The sequence below is a fragment of the Dendropsophus ebraccatus genome, chromosome 3 (genome assembly GCF_027789765.1).
Source record: "Dendropsophus ebraccatus isolate aDenEbr1 chromosome 3, aDenEbr1.pat, whole genome shotgun sequence".
NCBI classification, from domain to species: Eukaryota; Metazoa; Chordata; class Amphibia; order Anura; family Hylidae; genus Dendropsophus; species Dendropsophus ebraccatus.
The window spans coordinates 99,691,880-99,710,367 of record NC_091456.1 but is presented as its reverse complement, the minus strand read 5'-3'; the positions used below and the strand labels follow the sequence as shown (position 1 = coordinate 99,710,367).

Sequence of the window (18,488 nt, the reverse complement as noted above, 5' to 3'; positions counted from 1 at the left end):
CCTTTAATAGCTGATTGCTTTTAATAGAACAGTATGATACCCCAGATCAGGCTGTTATGGTGAAATGCTAATCCTGTTTTTGCCACTCAACTCAAGTTACTGCACATAAACATATTTTTCATGTTTCATAATACTATTAAAGGGTTACTCCAAAGAGAAGAATTTCTTTAAAATAGATTGCTGCACAGAGCTACCAACTGGAAGTCTCACCATAAGATCCTGTTACACAGAGTGATTATTGGGTAAAACTTGCTATAATGACTGAAAAAGAGCGATTATCTCCTCCATGTAATAACACCTAGCGTTCAATTGACGAGCGATAAGTCATTTATGGTTGTCTTTGAACATGTCTAAAAATCATTGTTGGTATTTAGAGATGAGCAAACTGGGTTCAGGTTCGAGTCCATCCGAACCTGAACGTTCGGCATTTGATTAGTGGCGGCTGCTGAACTTGGATAAAGCTCTAAGGTTGTCTGGAAAACATGGATACAGCGAATGACTATATCCATGTTTTCCACATAGCCTTAGGGCTTTATCCAACTTCAGCAGCCACCGCTAATCAAATGCCAAAAGTTTGGGTTTGGATGGACTCGAGCATGCTTGAGGTCGCTCATCTCTATTGGTAGTTCATCAATATTTTGGCTAATAAGTTGTCACTGTAATATAGCACAATTTTTGCCAAGACAGTGTCAAAATTGCAGCAAAAAATTTGTTATTTTAATGCGATTGCACAATTTCCAAAAAAATAGTGTAAAGATTGCAGCAAAAACACACCTTTAGGCTATGTTCACACTACTTATATGTCCGGCCGCATATTTTTCGCGGCCGGACATATACGTGTAAAACTCCGGCCGGGATTTATGCAAGTTGCGGCCGGCTACGTACGGTCCGCGAACTTACGCCCGTAATCTACGTACGCTTCCCGAGTGGCGTACATAGCGATCTGACAGTGGTCTTTTACTTGGATATCTTCGGCTAGCCCCGGACACCCCACAGGACCTTTTGGATCGGCAAATCAAAGTGTAAAAAGGAAGAAATCACCACTCCGTACGGGACTGCATGTTACGCTATGGGCGTAAGTTACAGCATTTCCATCCCGAAACAATGGTCTGGTTCATTTTTTACAGCGCCGCATACGATCCGGGTGAAAGTTCTTACGTAGTGTGAACTGTGCAGCCGTAGATCCTATACTTTCCATTGTACGCAAACTACGTAAATCTCCAGCCGCTTATTCACGGAGCTCGCTACGGCCGCAAACTTACGTAGTGTGAACATAGCCTCAACATGAAATACACACTATGTTTGAACACAGCCTTTTGAGCTGCAGTACTACACTCAATATGTGGACAGACATGGTACTGTTTTTGGAAGAAAGCAGCCACGTTTTTGTAATCCTGGATAACCCATTTAGGGCCCTGCTGTATGTATCAACACTGTGTTTATAAGTCTGACACACACTTCTTTACTTCTTGAATTTGTTCTGCCTAGGCAGAATAAGATGCCTTAGTATAACAACTTATAGTTATTGAATTTTTTGAGGAGTTTATGGTTCTGGTTCTTCTTGACTGATATCTACATTGTCTGTGACCTACATAGGATAGTGCTTTACAGATGCTGTGCCTTCAAATGTCTTCTTTTCTTCTCTTTACTTTCCTTTTTTAGTTTCTATAAGAAGAAGGCATTAATAACAGCAGCATATAAAACAAGTTTTGATTGTGGCATAAAGGTTGAACAGTATGGAAATAAGACCCTTTGAATTCTGACATAACTTACAGATCCCTGAACTGGGAGAATGAGCTAGAATTGCTTCTCTTAAGGAATGGCAAAGAAACCCAATTTCTCAATTGAAGATTACACAATAGTTCATTACCGGGTGCATTTTTGGATGTTCTCACGTAGAATCTTAGAGTGAGTTTAAAAAATAAGAAATGGTAATCTTTTGTAAAGCTGTCAGATCCCTAAAATTCAAAGATAGTGAACTTAGCTGAACCCGGAAGATATAAAGGTATTTGCTATACCAAGATAATTGGCTGGTCTTATATGGGCAAAACCTATATAAAACCAGGACTCCGTATCAATGGGTAATTAGACACAACAACATGTAGCACGGAAGTTGCTTTTTACTATAGGCAATGTAAAATGTCTAAGAATTCCGAATCTTCTCAATGTGAGCCTCAAGCAAGCTTCAAAGTTTAATAAAGAACTTTAATAAATGCAAGGCTAAAATTGTGGAAATTTCCTGTAATATAAAAAGGAAAAATCATTTAGGTCAGGCATTTTGGATGTCTTCATATCCTTTATAGCGCTAAGATCAAACAAAGGGATCCCCAGTATTAACTTAAAGTGAATCTGTCATCCCCCCGACCGCCCACTGAGCTGGTGGCAGAGCTGCATATATATAATTAAAACCATTCAGAAGGTACATTTGTGGCCTGTGTCTGTGTCTTTTTTTTCATAAAAAAAAATCTTTATTTGTGCTGTGAATAGTGACAAAGAGGCAGGGTTTATTGTTCCTGGGCTTTACCATAGCTACGCCTCATTGTGCTTTATTCCTTCCTCTTTGAAAAATCAGCAATGTACACTGTTAACACCCAGGGAATTATAGGTTTGACCTCTCTGACCCTATTCACATAAAAAAAATAAAAGTGTTTTTTATGAAACACAAGCAGCAAAGGTATGTTCCGAATGCTTCTATTGATTTCTGTGTATTGGTGCCACTAGCTTGGTAAATAGTCAGGGGGTGACAGTGTCACTTGAAGGGGTTACTTACTGATGTAGAGTGTGTCTCATGGACAGGAACAGTGTGTTATGCAGCTCTCCCCCCCCCCCCCCCCCCCTGCTCATCTCCCATCCTTGTCTGGGTCAGAACAAACTTCTAATTCATTGATGGCATCCTATTGAGATACATGTGACTACACTACTGTACATCACCCTGCCTCCTATGCACCTGTGATTGTTTCCTGCTATGGAGAATGCAGAGTGATGTGCAAGTCCCATTCCCTTTCATTCCACCACACACAAGGATGGAGAACCAAGTGTGAAAAAGGTGAATGTTTTTGAGGGCTTATGTGACAGATTTGCTTGATTCGCAATTTCTTGCCTCATGCGAAGGTGTGGGAACCTTTTGTTGCCTGTCTGGTGGTATATCTGGCTTGTTGCTGAGAATATTACTGTTGTTTTGGCCATCTACTGTAGGTTTGTGTTCAACCAGACCTTATAAAAGTCAGGTAAACTATGATATTTTCTACTTGTGTTTCTTTGTTTTTTCTTTTTAAATCGTACAGCTTTTGTCTTCTTGTTTTCTCTTGCAGCTCAGACTAGGTAAATTACAGTGCTAATGTCATTTGACTTTATGTCAAACAGAGGAAACAGATGAGGAAATAAATAGAAAGTATTCCTTAACTGCCTCTCAGATCTGTGAGAAAGTGAATCATTAAGGCACCAATTAAATGTTAGGGTTTGGAGTACCTGGGATTCAGGGAATCCTTCAAACAGACTTTGGTTGACCTGGGTGAGCTAGCGTCTGTAAGGTATGTAGTACTTTGGCTATCTCAATGAACAGAACCTAAAGGGAGGAATATGCTGGTGACTTGTGAAAAGAAAGTGATCCAGTACAAGCTCAGAAGCCCCTATAACTAGTATGGGGTCCTGGTGGTCTAAGTCTTTTTGATTAAAGCAGTGATAGAGGTGTGTTTGATATTCATTGAGGACATCATATTTTTGTCATATAGATATCCTATCTATATATCATTGTGTACTGTACGGTCAAAGACATAGAGGGGGGATTCATCCGAATTGCAGCTTCACACACAATCCCTTCTCATGTACATAAACTCGCTATAAAAAGGGAAGTGTAGCTTTACAATTTGGGGTAAGAAGAGACAGTAAAGGGAGGAGATTTATAAAGCTTTTTTACAGTAAAAATCTTCTGAAGGTGTCTTGTATCCTGGCACAAAGATTAGTCCAAGTTGCAAGGTGTGGGTGCTCAATGGATTGGGCTTGGTTTTTCTAGCACAAAACCTTTGTTAGATTGAAATCTAAGGAATTAGGAGGCTATATCAATAGTCTTTGTTCGAGTGCAGGAAAGTGCACATGAACCTGCTATGTCCCTGTACCTCCTTTTCCCCCTTATTCCCGTTTGTTTTCAAGAAATTCCCAGTTTTCAAGAAGTCCCAGTGCACCACCCAGCGACATTCCGAAAGGCCAAGGTTAGGCCGAAATATCCATCAGTCGGATCTCCATTTATGTCCTAATGTTTATGTTCTATGCTTGGCCACCACAAGCTTTGTGTTTCCACTAATGCTATATTAGAAATATTAGCTGTTATTTCTCATCTTTGCACTAAATAAACATTGAATTGCAATCCAGTACAGCACAAGTGTGCTGCGGACTTCATTACTTTACATTTCAACATGTAAAGAGAGTTTTAGGGGGCCAGTGCTGCCACTAGAAGAGGTGCAGAGGGGGGCCAGTGCTGCCACTGGAGAGGTGCCGAGGGGGCCAGTGCTGCCACAGGAAGGGGGGCCAGTGCTGCCACTGGAAGGGCTGCCGAGGGGGGCCAGTGCTGCCACTGGAAGGGGTGCCGAGATGGGCCTGTGCTGCCACTGGAAGGGGTGCCGAGGGGGGCCTGTGCTGTCACTGGAAGGGTGGAAGGGGTGCCAAGGGGGGCTAGTGCTGCCACTGGAAAGGGTGCCGAGGGGGGCCAGTGCTGCCACAGGAAGAGGTGCAGAGGGGGCCAGTGCTGCCACTGGAAGGGGTGCCGAGGGGGGCTAGTGCTGCCACAGGAAGGGGTGCCGAGGGGGGCCAGTGCTGAAAACTAGATGCTTACTGCTAATTTTCTCCTCAGAGTTTAGATGGTTGTTAGAGGTCCCAGCAGGTCTCTTTGTGATCTGCTTACTTACATGGAGTCCTTTTAACAAGCAGGGATTGTCCAAACCTGAAAACTTTTCTAGGCATTAGCATACATAGGGGACAGTGGTGTGTAGGTTAGTGGAGTAATTGGTGCTGTAACTGGTTACCAATAGAGATGAGCGAACCTCGAGCATGCTCAAGTCCATCCGAACCCGATCGCTCGGCATCTGATTAGCGGTGGCTGCTGAAATTGGATAAAGCTTTAAGTTGTCTGGAAAACATGGATACAGCCAATGACTATATCCATGTTTTCCACATAGCCTTAGGGCTTTATCCAACTTCAGCAGCCACCGCTAATTAAATGCCGAACGATTGGGTTCGGATGGACTCGAGCATGCTCTAGGTTCGCTCATCTCTAGTTACCAATAGTAAAAAACAATATTCTATCTTGATAAATATTTACTATGTGTTTTTTTTTAATGTGTCTTGATAGATAAAAGTAGAACAGCCTCGTGTTTGTAGTGAAGCTGAATGTAGCTATAGGGTCTGTATCTACCATAAAGACATCTTTAGGCACTTGCCTAGAGTGGCATGAACATGGTTTATTGACTTTCATTTTATGCTTATGTTTATACATTAATTAAGAATTTAAATGGTGTTTACTCTGGTATTTATTCTGAAAGATAAATATGTGGAGGAGGAAGAAGAATAAGATATAACCGCAGGTCCAATTTTATTTAAACACCTACATGCCGATCTTCCAATTTCCAGCTTACTTCCTAAAGAGGATTAGTTTGTAAATTGAGACTTGAGTGGCCAGAGTTATTTATTAATAAAAAGAGACCATAAACATTGCATCAGATACAGTATAAATGATTTAGGATGGTTTAAAGGGGCACACTAACATTACCTATATATTTCTGTCCTTGTATAGAACATAGATCCTATTCTTACCTAACCATGCTTCTTATGGGTCTTCTTGTAGCTCTTCAGGTTCCCTACTGCATGCTCCCAACACCACTTCCAAGACGGCAGAGACAGCCTGCTTAGTCAATTATTGACTGAAGCAGGATAGCACTGAAGCCAGTGATTGGCTGAACAGGCTTTTACTGACGGCTGATTTACTAATTATTTTTGCAATGTACACCAGGTATTATCATCATCTCCGGTGTCAGGAACATATGAAACTAACATTTCTTCCTTTTTTGTGGAACAAGTGGAAGACCAAGAGGCCACATTTAACCAGGATAGCATTGATAACCAGAAGATACTTTCTGGTGCACACTTTTTTGTCATGACAGTATGGTAGTATTGGTCATTAGTCATGAAATCATCAGTAACATGCTATACCAGTTAAGCTACAAAAACTGATGTGAATTCAGGAGTAAGTTTGTTGAAAGTATGTGGTACTTTTTGTATTTAGCTGTGAAAAAATTTAATTCTCTTTGAAGAAACCTGTCACATTGAAAAAATACTCCTAAATCTTCAGACATCATAGTATAGGGCAGGAGGAGCCAAGCAGATTCCTGGCATAGTAGTCAAGTAGGCAGTCCTATTACTACCTTACCTACCTACCTACCACCTTCTTGACTACTTGTCCTTTAATGTGCAGAGATATACATAAATAAAGGATTAGTTGTCTTGGAGACTTCCCCCCCCCCCCCAAAAAAAAACTATAGATCATTTTGCTCTGCTCCTCCTGCTGTATATCACAATGCCTGAAGATTGGATTGCATTTTTAATATGATGGGTTCCCTAAGTGGTATAACTCCTTCTTCAGTCTCCTGCTTAAGAATACCTGACTTTATATTCCCTTATGTGCCTATCCATAAATACCATTGTATTTTCTCTTATGTTCTCCATTCTGGCTCTCTATTCAGGAGTGTAGCTCAGAATCTAGATTTTTCTATATTTTTGCTTTATCCCTTGAGCAATTTTATTTCAGGAGCTTCCCCAGGGTATTAATCCTGTCACAGCAGCACTGGGCCATGTATTGACGACATCCGTTGTCATGTCGTGTCCCTGCATTTTATTATCCTTTTCTAGATTTACACAGTTTAACCCTTCAGCCTTCATAATCCTTTCCATTTTGAACAAGTGGATTTATTACATAATAAGAAGACAACTTTCAGCTACGCTAAAAACATGACACTGTGGTGAGGGAAATGTTTGGATGTAAGGGTAGTTGTGGGTAGAAAGCAACAAAGAGAGGCATATAGAAATTACTGTTACACTGTAAATAATAGTATTGTAACACTGGAGGGTACTTTGAGGGTAAGGCTGGGCTCACACTGCGTTTTTGCAATCTGTTTATTTCATCTGTTTAAAAAAAATGCATTTGTGTGCATCCGTTTTTTTTTTTATAATGAAAGTCAATGGAAAAAAAGATCAAAACAGATGCACACAAATGCATAAATTTTTTCATCCATTTTTCATCCGCTTTTTACATAAAATGGATGAAAAAATGGATTGAAAAAATGCAGAGTGAACCCACCCTAAAGGACATAAAAACTATTAAAGCGTTTGCTACATTTTAATATACTGCTTTACCTATTTCCACATTTCGAAGAGGATATGTCTGCTGAAAATGTCACCGTATGAAAGGGTGACATATTACAACTCTAGGGCTGCACTCCAAGTAGCCAAAACAGCACAACATTTTGTACTGTATCATACAGCAGACACATAGTTATCCAGTTATCCAGTGTATTCATGATGGGAATTCTCCCCCCTCCTTCTCCTGCCCCCTCTCTGTGATGACTGACAGGGTGCTGTGAATACCTGCATACATAGCAGCTTGTCACTTACTATCCGGAGGGGTGGGGAGAAGTGGCTGGAGCACTCTTTCCATAAATACAGTGGCCTCATAACGCTGATATATATATTTTAGTGCTTCTATTGGCTACTAGGATTACATACCTCTAGCTGTAATATTCTGCGCTTACATAGGCCAGCACATTCAGCTGATCTGCCTTAGGGCATGTGCACACTGGCATAATTCACACCCATGTGCACTGATCCACCTGGTGCTCTCTGAGCTTCAGGTGGCACAGTGAAACCAATTCCCGAAACTCTTGTTTATTTCAATTGGAGCTTCAGTGCATAACCATGTGGAGAAGAAGTTACCTTTTGTGTGGCGGTCTCCCAGTGAAGTCCATGGAAGTGGGGTTTTCAAAGATGACGTTTTCAAAGATGTGGTTTTTGACACAGACGCCAGCATGGTTTCTGCACCAAAAACATGTGGTTATAAGCTGTTTGGACATGCCTTTAAGGTGGCCATAGATGAACAAGTTTGCTGATCCAGTTGCAATTTACTAAAAGTCATAACCTTTACATCTATAATGTGAGTGCAGTTTTAAGACACCGATGAAGCCTAAAAATGATACAATGTGTGTGGAAGCCTCCTAGAAAATGGTGGAAAGAGTGGTCTGGCAGCTGCTTATTTCCATCCCCTTACTAAGAAAAGCATCCTTGGGTGTGCACTCAGGAGGAACAGCTGTTGGCCGAATGAGCATTAGGCCGACAGCTGTCTCGTGTGTATGGTCAGCTCAAAGGAACCACTAATGACATTCCTCTCCAATTCACAAAATGGCTAATAAATAATAAGAACAATAGTGGTCAGACTGCTGATCCTTGAATGGATTTGCGTCATTTATCCTCCACTACTGTGCCTTTCAGAGTTCAGCATTAAGGAGGATAAGGAAGCTTGGGACCCCTGTTCTAGTGATAAGTAGGGGTCTCTTTGGTGGAAAATGGTAAATCAGACATTTGTCACCAATCCTGTGTATGTTATGTGGAAAAGTCATACTGACACATCCTTCCTCTTTGTACAGTTCTCTGCACCATCCACATGCTTAAATGCTGCACATTCAATATATACATGTATAAAGTGTGTCTGTGTCTTCTTTCTGCTCAGTGGACAGTGGCACCTAGGTGAAGCTTCATGACAGTTGGGTACTCTCCTCAGACATTAGGCCGAACTGCCATGAAGCCCCGCCTAGTTAACACATTAAATGACACAAGAGTGTGGGGGGGGGGGGGGGCAGTATTGCTTTAAAGAGTTTGTCCAACATTTTTAATAATTTGTAATCTGTTCCTTTCCCTTAGTTGTTTTCTGTAACCTTTTCCTGCCTCTATGTCCCTGGGCATCCTCCTCTGTTGCTGCTTTTTGGAATTGTGTTTGTTTACATAAAGAACTTCCAGGTCACAGGGTCAGCGCGGACATCACAGCTCTGCAAGCCTATAGCTCCACCCACTCCTCTCTGAATCTAGCTCCACCCACTCTACCCACAGGCGGGGAAATGTCTTCCCACAAATGTCTTTTGAGTAGCATGGTGGCTCAGTGTCTGACAATTACTTATATTAATAAATAAACTATTTATTTATTTTTTTAAATGTCTGTTGTTGGACTACAACCCCAGCACACATGTACATGTTAGGAGTTTTAGTCCTGGATTACACATACACTACAGGTGGGTGGGGTTCTATGAGCCAGCATTCTGCTGCAGGTTTACCTCAGCAAGAAACAGATAGAATGGTGACTGACATGAGGTGAGGTAGCATCTCTCCTCTCTATATTACAGATAGCAGCAGCACTGCCAATATAGGGGAGATTTAGCAAAGCCTGTGCAGAGGAACAGTGGAGCAGTTGCCCATAGCAACCAATCAGATTGCTTTTTTTACATTTTTAAAACGGCCTCTAAGGGTATAAACCCACACACCGTATATGCAGCGTATTTACTGCTGCGATACGCAGCAAACTCGCAGCAAACTCGCAGCAAAATCGCAGCAGATTAGATCTAAATAACTGAACACAGCATCAAATCTGTACCAACAAATCTGCTGCGTATTTGTTGCATATCTGCTGCATATACGGTGTGTGGGTTTATACCCTAAGATGAAAACAAAGACTGGTTGCTATGGGCTACTGTTTCCCTGTTCCTCTGCACAAGTTTTGATAAATCACCTACATAGTTCCTTTATTTATATAGCTCCAACCTATTCTGCAGTGCTGTACAGGATTGTAGTCACTAATTCTGGTCACTGTCCCCAATGGAGCTCACAATGTTCTGGAGTGTGTGATAAAATACATGCAAACATGGGGGGACATACATGCCGCTGTTATCCCAGGACCCCAACACTACAAAGCAACATGGCTAACCTCTGTGCCACCCACAACATGGCTAACCTCTGTGCCCCCCACATCATAGCTATTAGCTCCTGGTCTCCTTCCTTTATGCCATGCTGCCCTTACTTCTGCAGCTTCTATTGGACTCAGATGTTAGCTCAGAACAATCAGACAGAACCCCTGTACGTCTCCATATTGGAAGTATACAGAGATATTGTGGGGCCACACTGAATGAGCACTGTATTATGGCTTTATATTATATTATCATATTATTGTGGTTGCAGTTAGCTTAGGTGTGTTAGGAATTAGTATTATTGTATTATACTTATACCTCTCTTCCCCAAAATGTTTTTTGCTCTTTTTTTCTGTGGCTATAGTAGCTGTGGTTTTCTGTGGCCATAGTAGCTGTGGTTTTCTGTGGCCATAGTAGCTATGGTTTTCTGTGGCCATAGTAGCTGTGGTTTTCCGCAGCCATAGTAGCTGTGGTTTTCTGTGGCCATAATAGCTGTGGTTTTCTGTGGCCATAGTAGCTGTGGTTTTCTGTGGCTATAGTAGCTGTGTTTTTTGTGGCCATAGTAGCTGTGGTTTTCTGTGGCTATAGTAGCTGTGTTTTTTGTGGCCATAATAGCTGTGGTTTTCTGTGGCCATAGTAGCTGTGGTTTTCTGTGGCCATAGTAGCTGTGGTTTGTGTGATCATAGTAGCTGTGGTTTTTTTGTGGCCATAATAGCTGTGGTTTTCTGTGGCTATAGTAGCTGTGGTTTTTGTGATCATAGTAGCTGTGGTTTTTTTTGTGGCCATAGTAGCTGTGGTTTTCTGTGGCCATAGTAGCTGTGGTTTTCTGTGGCCATAATAGCTGTGGTTTTCTGTGGCCATAGTAGCTGTGGTTTTCTGTGGCTATAGTAGCTATACAGAGATACAGAGATATACAGAGATATTGTGGGGCCACACTGAATGAGCACTGTATTATGGCTTTATATTATATTATCATATTATTGTGGTTGCAGTTAGCTTAGGTGTGTTAGGAATTAGTATTATTGTATTATACTTATACCTCTCTTCCCCAAAATGTTTTTTGCTCTTTTTTTCTGTGGCTATAGTAGCTGTGGTTTTCTGTGGCCATAGTAGCTGTGGTTTTCTGTGGCCATAGTAGCTATGGTTTTCTGTGGCCATAGTAGCTGTGGTTTTCCGCGGCCATAGTAGCTGGTGTGTTAGGAATTAGTATTATTGTATTATACTTATACCTCTCTTCCCCAAAATGTTTTTTGCTCTTTTTTTCTGTGGCTATAGTAGCTGTGGTTTTCTGTGGCCATAGTAGCTGTGGTTTTCTGTGGCCATAGTAGCTATGGTTTTCTGTGGCCATAGTAGCTGTGGTTTTCCGCGGCCATAGTAGCTGTGGTTTTCTGTGGCTATAGTAGCTGTGGTTTTCTGTGGCCATAGTAGCTGTGGTTTTCTGTGGCTATAGTAGCTGTGGTTTTTTTGTGGCCATAGTAGCTGTGGTTTTCTGTGGCTATAGTAGCTGTGGTTTTGTGGCCATAGTAGCTGTGGTTTTCTGTGGCTATAGTAGCTGTGGTTTTCTGTGGCCGAAGTAGCCAATGAAATATTGAAGCCAGGGTTGCAGAGAAATATGGCAGGGTACCCATGTTAATTTGTTCAGCCTGTCTACAGCCATGGGTACCTTTTGCCTCTTTTGTTATGTATGTCACTGTATTCTTTCTTGTTTGTAGCTGCTCTTCACCCCATTTCCCTCCTTGTATGTGAGCCTACATCATCTGGCTTAGATTGTTATTTCTCCTTTTTATCTTTATCCACCTCTGCTGGATTTAGTTCGCTTTTTCCTGTCTGTTTGTGGCTTTGTACATTCGCATTTTCAGGCAGCCTCTGTTCTACTCCTTCTGTATCTTGAATCCCCCCCCCCCCTTCCCTTTCTTTCTACCCAATCTCTCCTTTTATCAACCCCTCCTCTCAGGTCCCCAGCTGGCTTATGGCTGTAAGGGAAATCCCCCTTGTGTTCATACTTCCAAAGTGATGCCTCGCAGATAGAAAGCCCCTACCCCACTCTGCCTCACGCATGGAAGGGGTTAATCAGATGTTCTGAGTGAGGGAGGAAGGGGGAGGGAGGGTGTTTTTCCTTTTTTTTCTCTCCCAATTTTTTCGTTTAATTGTTTTGTTTTTTGTTACCTGGAGGAGATGGTATTTCAGGCGTTTCCATGGAAACATATCCTTCCCATGTAATGAAGATGCTTGCGATAAAGACAGAAAAATCCCTTATCCCGCCCCTGCCCCCATCCTCCAAATACACAGCTTTTAAGGGGGGTATCACACAGAGACCTTTTGAGGCATTTGAGGCATTTTGAGGGGGTGGCAAAAAAGCAGCCTGTCAAAAATTAGAGCCATTTTTTTTTTTGCATTTTACTAATACATGCAAGCGAAGGAATTTCAGCCGGCATTGGGAAAGGGTCTCCTATTGATATTTTATCTTTTCTTTTGCCTAGGGGCAGGACAAGGAACATGATTTAACTATCTGCTCTCTTATACAGAATGGGTACTATTAATATGAGTTTTGTATGCAATGTATATTAAAGTAATAATATACAACTATCTTTGTCAAAAGGAGAAACATGGTTATGGTAAAGCAGTCAAAACGTATTTATTATTATTATTATTATTAGTAGTAGTAGTAGTTTATGTATTTATTTTGTATCCATTGGTGCAACAGAATAAAATCATGCCCGGTCTTCCTTCAGTATATAGGTGTCGCAGAGAATTACCTCATGGTTGTATGTGAACAAACACATATTACCGTGTACATGAAATAATAAATGTCTCCCTGTCATTCCATCCTCAGGCTGTGCCTTCCTTACATACTGTGCCAGAGACTCAGCCATAAAAGCACAAACGGCCCTGCACGAGCAGAAGACTCTTCCTGGGGTGAGTGGAAATTACTGATGATGGTTTGAGGTTTAGGGTTAGGGGCAAGTTCAGTAACAAAATTCAGCAAAAAAAAAAAAAAAAAAAGGGTTTAAATGAGATCTAAGTGCATGGGAGCCTCCTGTATGATTTACATAATGGTGGTGTGTGGCTGTAGGAATCTATACAATGATGGGCTATCAATCAAAGGTTTCATGTGAACAGAACATTTTATAAACATTAAGGTGTTCAGCCGAGCATGTCATAAGAAGAAACTGATATATGCTGGGATCTGCACAGAGAGGTTGCAGTTTCAGGGGAAAATATGCAGTATAAGCACATTGCACATTTTTTATTTTATTTTATTTTATTTTATTTTTTTAGAAATGGGCGTTCACCATTGGGATTGGTGAGGAATATTTTAAGAAATGGATATAAATAGTGTTCCGTATTGTATTTGATAAAAACATTGATGTGGATACCATATCTGTTTATTTATAAGGGCACAAAAAATCTCATAAATCAACACTGAATCTGGTTGATTTAATTTAGATACTGAGTAAGCTATGGTTCTTCTTTCCCTCTAGGCATATCATAACCTTGATGTGGTTGTGTAGGTAATATAAGTATTAAGACCGGCAGAAAAATGAAGAGTAAAAGAGAGTGCATATATCACTTCTGCATATGCCAATATACATTACTAAATCACTTAGATTCTGCTGCATAGCAAATGAAACAACATCATATTGAATGTAGGGTTAGTATATATTGTAGGAAGGGTAGTAAGCCATAGGCATGAGTGCCATGAGGCATGATTGTCATCCCGCTGCGAGTATGTAAAAGGCCGCCCCCTTAATCCCCCGCAGCCTGGTACATACATTACCGGTCTGTGCTCCGGCTTGCTTTGGGGGTTCCCTGCGTCTGGACATCCCACTCATCTTATCAGTGGCTGCAGCGGCGCAGTGCACTGATTGGCTGAGCAGCACGTTCAGACGCCAGGAACTACCGAAGCAAGACGGAGCCAGACCGGTAATGTATGTACCAGGCTGTGGGGGATTAAGGTGGCGGCCTTTTACATACTCGTAGCGGGATGACAATTCAGCTGCAAGTAATTTAATTGAAAATGACAATGAAGAGATCAGCAGCAGATTTCTGTGAATTTTTCTGCAAATTTGCACCAGAAAAATCTAAAGCAGGAAACAAAACTTTGAAATCGCTGTTAGCGATGTTATGAAGGGTCTGTTAGGGAGTATTATCTATATGTCACAGCTCAACCAGCTGTGTTTGCAGCAAAAGTCATAGACCTAGATGAAAAAAAGTAGGGATGGTCCGAACCGAGTTCGGTTCGGATTCGTACGAACCCAAACCCTCTGTAATGATTCCCGCTGTCTGCCCGGATACAGCGGGAGGACCGCCTGGAAAACTGGGATACAGCCATAGCCATAGGCTGTATCCCAGTTTTCCAGGCGGTCCTCCCGCTGTATCCACCCGGTCCACGGAGCGGGCAGACAGCGGGAATCTGATGCCGAGCGTTCGGGTTCATACACACCAGAACCTCGGCAGGTTCGGACCATCCCTAAAAAAAAAAAAGACATTAAAATCAGACAATACTATAATCACAACCAATGTGTGGTTGATAGTAGCCAATTCCTAAAGTGAATCTGTCAGCTGTAATTCACATTCCAAACTGCTGATACTGTTCAATAACTGCTAGGTCAAGGAGATATATGGTACCTTTTTATATATTTATCTGTGCTTCCAGAATGTAGAGATTTGCTCTTCTCCTCCTGTGCAAGGTGTCAAAAAGACTTTCCTAAGGCCGCAAAGTGCTGAGGGCTGTAATCCTTCCACTTCCCATCCCTGACCCTGCTTGAGGCCCGGCTTCTAGCTGACTGACAATCAATCAGAGAGAGAGAGAAAGGAGGCAGTCCACCTTACAGCAATTCAGGGGCTTAGGAAAATCTCTTTGAAACTTTACACCAGGAAATAAAAGCATTTTTCCACGTTCTGGAAGCAGTTGAGCATCTATTGTTAGGTTTCCACACAGATAACAGCTGATTGCTGGAGGTTCCATTTTGTCATCAGTTCTTTGTCAACGGATCTTTTTAACAAATTGGCACTGTCAAAAGTTAGAAAACTGTTTAAGAGGCACACAAGAAAAATGTCAGTTGCCATAATATGTATGATTTTATTTATTTTTGTGGTGGGAAGTATCAATACCTTGAATTTACTACACTAAAATTACTCCTTGTGAATCTTACAGTGATACATCTCTGGAAAAATTGGCAGCACTTCTATGCCTCTGTTCACACTGTAGGTTGCATAATGCATGTGGCTAAAGCCCAGACAAAAAACAAAAGTGCAAGAACAAACTACAGGTGCAAGGGCTTACCGTACATTTCCCCCCCACTCGGCGTACACATGATAAAAACCTGCTCTGTAGATATTAAAAAATTAGGATCTTAGCAAACTATTTGATCAAACAGAGTGTACCATGTCACCACATTAAGGGGTCCTCAGAGACATGGTCCCTACTCTAGCATTCCCACACTAGCAATGACCTCTCGTGGGCTAACAATAGGCCTACAACTGGGCAGATAGGATCCAAATCTCTATTTATAGCGCCCACAGTACATGGGTGGAGTGCAAGCCAACAGGAGGTAGCCACACTCCCCACATACAACAGTAAAAAGCAAAAATTATCAGTACCTCTATGCCTCTGTTTACACTGCAGGTCAGCGCTCACTTGCACCTTGTTCCCCGCTTGCAGCCCGCACTAATATACGCAACGAAAGCGTGGAGGGGGGGGGGGCGGAGAGCTGCGGGGGGCTCCCTGGATGATCTTTAGATTCTCTGGGGAGCCCATAGGGGATAGCGGCAGTCTACTACCGCCACTTCTGTTACACACAGCGATGGCAGCAGATCATTGGTATCCTTGTCTTTCGGACAATACTTTGTTCGTGTAATAGGGCCTTTACCTTACATATTCCCCCTCGGCGTACACACAATAAAAACCTGCTCTATAGATATATAAAAAATTAGCACCTTAGCAAACCATATAACCAAAACAATAGAAAGAAGGTCAGAATAAGTACACCAACAATATAGTCAAACAATTACAAAATCTTTATTGATTAAGTTATGACATACACGAGACAACATCTAAAAACAATAAAAACATATAACACTATACAATATCGTCTATGGTTATAGTACGGCCAAAGGGCCCTGGTGAGCCAATGCAACCATCCACCCCTTTATGCACCTTAAAAATAAATACCCTGAAACCTGTAATGCATAAACCAATATGAAAACATGAAAAGTGGTATCAATGCTTGACCCGGTGCAACTGCAAATAATACATGTAAAGAGCAATACAAAAATGCATGCAATGAATACATTTTTGAATAAGTGTATGAACCAGACAGATGACTATGCAAAGGGTGAAGCAATAAAAAGCACCAATGAAGGAGAGTGCACAAAAGGAAAAAAATATTTCTAAATAGATGGTATTAGAAGTGGAGGAAAATCAGGGTCCACTGATCCCACGCGTTCCATCTAGTAATGTGGACTTTCTCAAGTGTACAGTAAAGCCAAGTTGCTTGTGTATTTATAATCACAAACATTCTAAACATCTGACCCACCTGTGTTGGGAAGAGATCAGCATGGGTGGTACAAGCATGGCTGTGGCGTCCCCAGCTTGCAACTGTGCATGTCAAAACCCCAGTCAACCTCTATGTTATCCACGTGAGACCAGAGCGTCTCCTGATAGGTCACAGGTCCGAACAACTTTAGGGTACAAACCCACTTGACGTATTTGCTGCGTGAATCAGTCTTAAAAATAAGCAGGCAAAACGCAGGTTGGCTTTATACGATTGTTCAGCATTAATATACGCAATTGCGTATTTTTGAAGCGTGAAGCTTGTTGTTAGCAAAGCATCAGTTGTTAACAACCTGTGCAAAAAACGCATGTAGCTTCATGCTTCAAAAATACGCAACTGCGTATTTTAACACAGAACAATTGTATAAAGCCAACCTGCGTTTTGCCTGCTTATTTTTAAGACTGATTCACGCAGCAAATACGTCAAGTGGGTTTGTACCCTTAGTGTTCAAAACAAAAGCATACAATACCATACTTAGATGCTGAATAGTATTGATCAGATACAATATTCACAGTACATTCCAAAGTATGCAAGTATTTAAGCTATAGTGGACCCTGGTTTCCATCCACTCCTAATACCATCTATTTGGTGACATTTTTCCCTTTTGCACACTCTCCTTCATTGTGCCTTCTTATTGCTTCACCCTTTTCATAGTCATCTGTCTGGTACATACACTTATTCATACATTTACTCATTGCATGGATTTTTGTATTGCTCTTTACATGTATTATTTGCAGTTGCACTGGGTCAAACATTGATACCACTTTTCATGTTTTCATATTGGTTTATGCATTACAGGTTTCAGGGTATTTATTTTTAAGGTGCATAAAGGGGTAGATGGTTGCATTGGCTCACCAGGGCTCTTTGGCCGTACTATTACCATAGACTGTATTGTATAGTGTTATATGTTTTTAATTGCTTATAGATGTTGTCTTGTGTTTGTCATAAATTTATCAATAAAGATTTTATAATTGTTTGAACTATATTGCTGGTGTGCCGGTACTTATTCTGACCTTCTTTCTGTTGTTTTGGTTAGTTGTGTTTTTGGGTCAGGTTCTGAGCTAAAACTGCATAGATTACAACGACAAAGGTCTATGGGATGTTCCAGCTATTTTCACCACTTCATAGTGGCACATACTGTATTATTTCCTTCCCCTGTCCAGGGTGCTGAATTGTCACTTTACATTACATTACAAGTTTTTCTGTTTTGAACATCTCAATAGGTATTATTGTTATTATGACCTTTGCTCCACATGGCAATGCTTGACTCATTCATGTGTCTCATAAAGAGCAATGTGTATTGACCTAGGCAGGATTACTATTGTCCCCCTTCAGTTCACTTGTGATGGCTAACCATCTCTGGAGTTAGCCATTCCTGTTCACAATATATGTGGAGGATCTGCTAATATATTCATTATTCTTTCCATTTATTCCAATTTCATGTCTCTGGTGTAAGGTTTTTTTTGAAGAGGGTATGCTGTGTAATAAAGCCTTCCCCAGTGCCTGCATGTGGCATCACTGAACAATGTACAGTACAGCTTTTCCAAATCAACAGTATTTTAACAATACCTGGGATTAACATTAGTAACGTGATTATTTTCCAATGCTCGAGTGCTCGACTTGAGTAACAAGCCCCATTGAAAACAGTGGGAGACTTGAGTTTTAAACCAAGTGACGGTCTGGCGGTAGGGTAAATCCGCTGCGGATCCCTGGCCTGTAGTTTCTATGAAAAGACGTACTCGCAGCCGGGGTTTCCGCTTCGGGGGTTCCCGGCTGGACGTCCTGGTCAGCCAATCAGTGTGCTGCCCCGCTGCAGCCACTGATTGGCTGAATGGGACGTCTAGACAACGGGAGCCCCCGAAGCAAGACGGCAGGCTTAATGCTAATAATAAGATAATGTGAAAGAAACAGAAGGAATATGGTAAATTGTGACGCCTGG

The 18,488-nt window shown here is 41.5% G+C and overlaps 1 protein-coding gene across 1 annotated transcript in view; it reads left to right on the top strand.

Annotated features, from left to right (window-relative positions):
* Positions 1 to 13,325, top strand: part of LOC138786527 (CUGBP Elav-like family member 5) — a 42,161-nt gene extending 28,836 nt beyond the window's left edge. Inside the window, exons 2-3 of the mRNA XM_069963508.1 lie at positions 12,826 to 12,908; positions 13,272 to 13,325. Coding sequence (XP_069819609.1) covers positions 12,826 to 12,908; positions 13,272 to 13,325 — 137 coding nt within the window. The remainder of the gene's footprint in view (positions 1 to 12,825; positions 12,909 to 13,271) is intronic.
* Positions 13,326 to 18,488: the final 5,163 nt, after the last annotated feature.